General features: G+C 45.5%; 2 protein-coding genes across 2 annotated transcripts in view; both read right to left on the bottom strand.

Moving 5' to 3' along the window:
* Window positions 1-8,867, bottom strand: part of LOC135820749 (uncharacterized) — a 30,137-nt gene extending 21,270 nt beyond the window's left edge. The window contains exons 1-2 of the mRNA XM_065333770.1: window positions 8,513-8,867; window positions 1,192-1,230 (exon numbers count right to left, since the gene is read on the bottom strand). Coding sequence (XP_065189842.1) covers window positions 1,192-1,230; window positions 8,513-8,588 — 115 coding nt within the window. The 5' untranslated portion in view covers window positions 8,589-8,867. The remainder of the gene's footprint in view (window positions 1-1,191; window positions 1,231-8,512) is intronic.
* LOC135820755 (uncharacterized) overlaps window positions 1-9,046 on the bottom strand; it is a 91,344-nt gene that overhangs the window by 35,739 nt on the left and 46,559 nt on the right. The window lies entirely within an intron of this gene.

The following is a 9,046-nucleotide window of genomic DNA, read 5'->3' as shown; positions in this document are numbered from 1 at the left end:
GCCCCCTTCCCAAACTCCGTTGGCTAGAACCCTGGTGTTGATATGGAAGTTGACGCGAGTGTTGATAAGAGTGCAAAAATCCATTACAGTATGGCGGACCCTCATGCACATCAAGAATTTACTCCAAATTATCATTGGCTGAGTCACTATCCAGTGCATGTGCCACGAGACAGGGAGTTCAATCACTACATTTATTATTCATTGTTTTGAGGGACAGTTGCAAATGGGAAAAGTGTGAAGAAAAAATTGACTGTCATCACCAGGACTCAAACCAGGCACCCAATGCTCTACCACTAAGGCCGCTGTCACTCTGCACACTTTTCAGGCATTCAGCCGAAGATGCGAAGAACATTTCAACCTTTTCCCTGACTTCGGCTGAATTCTGCAGCTTTTCCGCTGAACGTCTTTCAGCCAAGAGAAGTCTGGTTGAATTCCGCCATACACATTCAGCCGCAGCGTCTTGATCATGCTTTTCATAGAGTGTCGATGAATCGTCCACTTTCCAGTTGGACTGTCTTTCTCCCGTGTTTTTTTCATGTCTTTTTCAATGCGAGTGACCTGTCCACCACATCTACTGATGCATGCCCGCCGGAACCGGTACGGTTGGTCAGGTTAATACCGGACCAACTTGGTAGCTACTGGCAATGCTGAGGAGGGCATACGCCCCTGCTATATTATACACAAAGTATGAAAGACTAGGTACAACCGGACCAATTGAAAACTGCTTCCAGCAGTCCTCCGATGCATGCACTCTGCAGCCAGAGGCGAGACATGTTGTGAAGCTGACACTTGTCCTTTCAAGACGCGGAACATCAAAATATAGAAGTTTGATGATCCTCGTCACCTCAGAAAAGTCTAGAAATTAGTTGCAGGAGAGTAAGGCTCTCGTTGGTTACAGCTGGATCATTTTCCTTGCTAAAATAACTTGTGAAGGAGCTTGTATTGAGAGCAGGTGATCTATTTCAGTGAAAAATAATTAGAGAGTTTGAAAAATTGGAAACTACCTGAACATGTTCAGTCTTTCAGTTAGCACTGAGAGTGCAGTGTGACCAGACAGTCAGCTGAACGGTGCTTAAAGCGCAACAAGCGTTTCAGCTGATCAGCCAAAAGCTCTTGCAGTGCGACCGCGGCCTAATCTATGGTCAAGTCGTCATCTAAGCAGCAACATTTTCTTCAGACTTCGTAACTTACACTCCCTGTGAGTCCTTTCCAAAGCGTACAAACGCCGCCCTGCAATCACAACACACATACAATACACCGCCACATAGTATTTTTACTGTAACTGCTTATAGCCATGATATCTTATTATTTCCCACACTCTTCATACTTGATCATACCCAATGCTGTAGACAGCAAGCTGTTTTGGCCATAAAGGCCTCATCAGTACAGCTACAAGCTTTAAGCAAGCCGAGCTACCAGCCATGGTGCAAACGATAGGGGCGTAGGAACAGGTCCGGCAGGTCCAGCGGCCGCCGGACCAATGTTTCGCCAAAAAAATAAAACGAGAGAGCTTAGAAGCTCAGGGCCCTATGCTATGCTTTTTGCCTAGCTCATCATAGATGTTATTAGACACACACACACGTCACGTACAGGCTAGCATGCGGGGGGTCCCAATACAGGAAACCTGGTGTAAGCGACCTCTGTCTTTAGCGACCACCTGCTCTTAACGACCGTTTTTCCATGCACGGACAGTTCTATACAGAAACTGCACCGGATACAGCGACCACCTGCCTTGCACGACCAGCGACCGGCTTTTTGTGTACCAAGTGCCATATTCTGCACGCAGCGACCAAAACTAACCAAATGTGCCATCTTGGCTGGCAGAGCTCACTGCAACAGGATTGAAATGCGCTCTGAAGCAAGTGGATGCAGTCAACTGAAGTGATAAGTGACAGTGGAGAATGCGCTGCATGCACCCCAGTGAGGTGTGCTTTGCCTGCACGAGAGTATTCTATGCTCCACACCTGCCAATATGAGTACATTGAAGTACAATCCTGCACATGTATGCATAATCCGATATACCACGAGTGTATGGGACCTGCTTCTACAGACCACCTGGCTTTAACGACCGCTTTAGCTTGCACCGTGGGGTGGTCACTTAAACCAGGTTTTACTTTACATTATTTACCCAGTAGGTAGTGCATGACCAGTGGTGGATCCGGGGCGCGGGGGGGGGGGGGGGGGGGGGGGGTCCTGGGGGTTCCGCGGAACCCCCAAAATTTGCAAAGTGCACTGCTAAGGAAAATCGAAAATTTCATGCGTGCTCAAAAGGTCGCAAGTCCGGTCACTGTGCAGTCGAGGAGTACAGTATCACACACGCAGTACTGTAAGACATGTTATTATAACGAGTCACAAATTTAACGATTGTCCAAAATTCATAGGTTAACGAGAAGATATGTTAACGATCTTGCAGTATTCTGCCATATCCACACACAGCATAATATGAAGCAGTACGGCCTCAACGGATCTTATTATAACGAAGAAATGTCATCCGTTAAAACGTTAGATTTGCTTCCTCGTTATATATACATGTCTTACAGTACATCGATACTGTACTGGCGTTCATATCCATGATTTACACAGACTGTAGAGCAGTGCAGTGTAGATCTATATACGATCACGTGTGACCATGTAGATATGCCAGCTACCAGTGCTTCGAGGCGGCCATGCAGCGTTCCTCCTTTATTCCCAATCGAACATGGTTGAACAAGCGGTAACGTGCTCCTGCCTACACCAGTCACCTGGTCACCGTGCCTGCAGGGTACAACTTACTAGCCTGTTTGACCTTTTTTGGGTGCAGTCCTGTCACTTGAGTTGAACTCGAGTTGAACCTTGGTGTGAAAGTTGTCACCCAGTCACCCAGTTTCGGTGGAAGTGCGCGAGTTCGATTGGGATTCAAGTAGGAAGGGATCGTCTCAGCTTTCTCGGACCAAGACCATTCGACTCAGCACCCCGAAGACTACAACTGGTGAAATTTTGATTTTTGCCTTGACTTCCCCTTTAACCGTTTGTGTAAAGGTTACGCCGGTACTTTTCAAGTTTCGAAGTGCACATTTTACCGAGTTTTGGCAGTTTTACAACCTATCGTGTCTGTACACATGCAGACATGTACACTATTCGTGACAATTTGAATCAATTTCATGCCATCTTTAAAGGGGAAGTTAAGGCAAAAATAAAAATTTCACCAGTTGTAGTCTTCGGGGTGCTGAGTCGAATGGTCGTGGTCCGAGGAAGCTGACACGCTCCCTTCCTACTTTAATCCCAATCGAACTCGCACACTTGCACCGAAACTGGATGACTGCGCCCTACGAGATGGGGATTTGTATGCAAAATGTCACTTAAAGCGCCATTTCTTTCTTATAAAGGCACGGATGACCGCGATTGGCCCATATGTTGTAGTCTTTTGGACACTGAGTCGACTGGTTTTGGTCTGAAAAGGCTGCGATGCAGCGTTCCTCCTTTATTCCCAATCGAACATGGTTGAACAAGCGGTCACGTGCTCCTGCGTACACCAGTCACCTGGTCACCGTGCCTGCAGGGTACAACTTACTAGCCTGTTTGACCTTTTTGGGGTGCAGTCCTGTCACTCGAGTTGAACCTTGGTGTGAAAGTTGTCGCCTGCTGGCATGGTGACCAGGTGATTTGGGCACCCAGGAGCACGTGACCGCTTGCTTGACCATGTTCGATTGGAAATAAAGGAGGAACGCTGCATCGCAGCCTTTTCGGACCAAAACCAGTCGACTCAGCGTCCAAAAGACTACAACATATGGGCCAATCGCGGTCATCCGGGCTTTTATAAGAACGAAATGGCGCTTTTAGTGACATTTTGCATACAAATCCCCATCTAGTAGGGCGCAGTCACCCAGTTTCGGTGGAAGTGCGCGAGTTCGATTGGGATTCAAGTAGGAAGGGAGCGTCTAAGCTTTCTCGGACCAAGACCATTCGACTCAGCACCCCGAAGACTACAACTGGTGAAATTTTGATATTTGCCTTAACTTCCCCTTTAACAGTCGACGGCTGTAACGACCAAAATATCACCGGACTTTGCCAAATTTCCGATATTGCTCCAAGATGGCTGCTGTTATCCCTGTATTATAAAACCACAAGTTCTCAAAATTTAATGGGAAATGCCTTCTCGCTGATGACATCGTGGTTGTTTCAATATTGCCCAGGTATAATAGGGTGATCATGTGTGTACAAAACTTGTATTGGTAATAACTTTGGCATACATGAATATATTTCCACTAAATTTTCTGTGTTGATACATTGGGTTAGTTGTCATCGAATTCTAATATCAAATTTAAATTATGAGCTGAATGACGTCATCAGTGCTACTTTTTATGTTCAGATTTCAACCCAAAACGCGGAGAAAACGAAAAATAGTAAGGCCACAAATCCTGGTGAACTGGATAGCCTTTGGGCCCTAGATAAAGGATATTGGTGTATATTGTACATAGATAACAACATTTCGCTGGAAACCAGATCGACTTGTTTCACCATACGCACTTTACACATTTAGTATACGAAGCTGTCGTACCTCGGGGTCTGTTCAGACTCACCACCGCGATGAACGGGTGTTTAGTATCGATATCCAGCACATTCCCGCTTGCTGGGATGTACAGCTAGCCAATGCAACAGCTCTCATTCGCCAAAGACATTTCCCACGCTCCACGTTTATGGATGAAGCTGTCATTGCCGTTTCAAAATAGCCGACATTGTCTCTTGGTACGCATAAATGACTGCGCTGTACATGTAGTGCATCACACCAGCAATCTGCTGTAGATCTACAGACAGTGCATGCAGTGAGCCGAGCATGCGCACTTGAGTAGGGTGCTTGACTCCCACGCGCGATCGTTGGTCACAACTGAGTCTGTACACGTGACTGTGCTCGTGTCGTTGTGACTTGCAAGTGCACTCTGTACTGCACTGATGTACTGTATGACTGGGCAGGAACAATGCAAGTGCAGTTTTCAGTGCGTGGACTCGGCTACTAAAACATTTTGTGGAAGCAAACAAGCCTTCTTTATGAATTTGGTCATTTTTCTCAATCGACTCCGCGCTTCGAGCTAGATGTGTCCGTGGGGTATTGCCCAACTAGAACTGTAGTCCTCACATGCCCCAGGTCGCGAACACTAATCACTTTTGTCAGCAGAACTCCTGCTCGGGACTCGACACATTTTTTCCGTCCGATGTCATCCCCGCTGCGAGTGGGGAGCTTCTTGCCCACGATAAAAGAGAACACCATGATATTTGAATCCTTCATCAGAGAAAGCTATTCGAGCTCAACACGACACAAGACAATGGCCATGATAAAGATACTCGTACAGATCGCGCTGTGACTGGCCTCCAAAAGAGCTGCAAAAGACTCGAAGTATATTTCAAAACAAGATCGTGAAAAAAAGCTGAGCGCTCGAGTACGGCGAACACGGCCAAACGCCATGTTTTCCTTGGTAACATGACGTCAGCCACATCATCACCATGGCGAGTTGCAGCGCTGATCTTGAAGTACAGCGGCCCCAGAAAAGTGTCCTTATTCTACCTGAGTGTATTTCGGGTCTGCCGTACCCGTACCGCTAGCTGATGTTTACTGCATGGTATACGCTATATGCGCTATGTGCGATGTAGTGTATACGCTGTCATGTATGTTGTATTATGTGTATGCTGTTCTGATATACGCTGTCTTTTGCATGCCATAAATAACTGGTGATCTTAGTGTTAGTTTTTTTATGTTCGATCAAGTGAAATATACCTTTTTAAAAGAGTCAATAGTTGTCCTCGTGCCGTGTGGTCGTTCGTTCCTGACACTTTAGAGAATCAGAGGGTTCACAACACGCTGGATGAACCTCATTCACTCGCTATGACAGTTTGGTCTAGAGATTTCTCGGATATTGTGCAAAATAAAAAAATATCGATTAAAATACGCACTGAAACAAGGTATAAGAACGAGAGGTCACTGCTGCTCACAACAACACAGGGCAGGCAGACCAACTATGTTCGCACGAAGAAGACCCAAGTTACCTAGTAATATTTAGCCATCCATCTTTCGACTGGAGACTTGCGAAGTACCTCGAACGAATCGATCAAATAGACCTGTTCAATGGTGGCCATTACGTGGGCCATCTTCATGTGCCAGTAGCAGTGAGGTTATGTCCTGAATTTTGGGGTAGATCACCACCATAGTCTGCTACAACATGTACCCAGGCGCCAACAAGTGGTCTTAAATAAAATTATCCACTAAAGATCGTTTGCGGGAAATAATCAAATTTTAAACTCTCCAACGGCCATGCACTAGCCGCCCAGTACACGAGAACTAGCTTTCTGTGCGATCTTGTATGACTGTTCCAGGAAAAAATGTAGACGGGATGGAGGGGGGGGGGGGGGGGGGGATGTTACTACTACATATTTTCGAATTTTGGACATTTTGTGGAAATAGTTACGTCACATGCCTTATATATGGCCTTTCCCAATGAAAATGTATGTGATTCGGAGTCGCGGACTTTCCACAGATACAGGCAGTGCCCGGTCCCAGACCGCCCGGATAAACAAGATATGAGTGTATAGTCTAGTTCAGCAAAGGCTTGATTGTCGGCATGATGACGTGTCATCAAAGTTCCAGTTAGAAGATTCATTCTAGGATTTGTTTGTTTGTGCGGTTCGGCTATTTCCTGCTGCAGTGGTGGACAGGTACTCAAAACTTGTATCCATGTATCCACGTGTCCTTTTTACTTTTCACATAAAACATTTAATATTGGTTCAACATACTATTATGAAATGGCAATAAATAAGATAAATTGTGCACTCATAACAACAGCAAAAATGAAGAAAGTCAAGTTCCATAATGTTTTCTTGTGACTGTCATCAGTGGAACGCCGTCACATGAAAATGTAATAACTAAAACACACACTTATATACATGTAGCTAATTTGGTTTCAGGTAGAAATACAGCAGCTAACAAGTACAAAAAGCGAAGTTTGCACCTTTGCAATGTGTGAATATAGTGTATGTGAGAAAGGTAGTGGCAGATGAATGCGATACTGTGTGAATGAATGTAATGGTGCGTGTGTATTACTTGAAGAGTGTGAGTGATACAACGTTTTCTTTCTGTTTACATAGCACGGGGTCACGAGTACGAATATACACAGCTTCCAACACCTGCAATTGCTTGAAGAAACGTGCGCAACGAATAACACTAAACCAGGAATCGTCAAACACCTTACGACATTCTGGACTGGACACCAAACACGCACCATTACATTCATTCACACAGTATCGCATTCATCTGCCACTACCTTTCTCACATACACTATATTCACACATTGCAAAGGTGCAAACTTCGCTTTTTGTACTTGTTAGCTGCTGTATTTCTACCTGAAACTATATTAGCTACATGTATATAAGTGTGTGTTTTAGTTATTACATTTTTATGTGGCGGCGTTCCACTAATGACAGTCACAAGAAGACGTTATGGAACTTGACTTTCTTCATTTTTGCTGTTGTTATGAGTGCACAATTTATCTTATTTATTGCCATTTTACGACTATTGTCTCCTCGTCGATTGTTTAAATACTATTATGAGCTTGAAATAATTACCGTATTTTCCCCATTCAGTAATGCCCATCACATCATTCCGGCATGCACTATTATTAGAGACGTGTTAACGTACACGTCTCCAATAATAGTACGTCTCCAATTGTAGTACATGTTGAGCGTGGATCAAAAATATAAAAGGACACGTCTCTAATAATAGTACATGCCGGAATGATGTGATTGGCATTACTGGGATACAGGTACCAGGGTCTACCTTACTTCGTTTTTCTTACCCGTTCATCATCTTTGTGTCTTTGTACACTGATCTTTACCATGGTGGGATGCATTTACAGCCTTACAGTATCATTATCATGAGTTGCTTGCCACCCAACCCAGGCAATCAATCTTTCCAGAAACAATAAAAGTACACGTCTCCAATACTACTGTTGTGGACATGGGAAATCCGGTCGCACGTCTAGCGGCCCCAGGGTGCTGGCCATGCAGCCGGGAGTAAGCGGTACGCGTCCACACAGTCATGCATTTTATGCGCTGCAGCGCGCTAGTCGCATCGGATCAACATGTGCCCTGCACAAAGCGTTCTGTACGCGCTGAGGGCGCCGGCCGCGGTCAATCGACCGGATTTCCATGTCCACGACAGTAGTAAAGCCTCCTGTAGTACAGTTGCGCTCGATGAAATCCGACCCGGAGTGCATATCTGGCGCCCTCCACTTGCACGGCCCTTGACGCCCTGGAAGTGGCACGAATGTGGCTGGACGTACACATGTACATATACAATGATGTAATCGGAAACTGGTCCAGGGCGCCAGCTTTGCACTTTGGGTCGGATTTCAGTGAGCGCAACTGTAGTACAGGTTATAGTAGTACAGGCTATAGGTCTGACCACCTTTGAAAAAATAAAAGTACGGTACATTTATGGGGGAAAATACGGTATAATTATAGTCATAATGATTGTGTTCAATCTTACCCCAAATCGTAGCCAATGTGCGGCTCGTGATCTCCACTTCTGGACTATGCCAGTCCGGGTGGAAGCCCTGCTCCATCTCTCACTGCGAGTCCTGCAGTGCCGTCTCCAAGCACACTAGTCTTAGAATGGAGCCGCGTGGGCAGACTTAGACCTAGCGGGGGAGTTGCTGCACACGAAGGAACCCACAGTTCGCTAAACGGCTGGAGATATCGTCATGACATTTTGCTAGTACGTGGCATTTCTTCGCCGGCCCAGCTCCGCGGTCAGATATCCGGCGATTACCATGATTACTCGTTGAATTAAAATAAGAACATTCATGAAAGTGTAGCAGTTCGCTGCTGCTCTGCAGTATTTCACGCTGAGTAGATCTACCAAACAAACACAATTAGTACTACTAGTAGCAGATCTACATGTAAGTAATAGTTACGTCTGATTGTCACATGAAATAATTAGGGCAGTGATCGAGTCAGTTTAGCTAGAAAACAGGCTACTACTACTAGTACTACCGCCGGTATGACGAGTAAATCTACAGAT

Source organism: Sycon ciliatum, chromosome 7 (genome assembly GCF_964019385.1).
Source record: "Sycon ciliatum chromosome 7, ocSycCili1.1, whole genome shotgun sequence".
Taxonomy (NCBI): Eukaryota; Metazoa; Porifera; class Calcarea; order Leucosolenida; family Sycettidae; genus Sycon; species Sycon ciliatum.
This window is presented reverse-complemented; position numbering and strand designations above follow the sequence as displayed.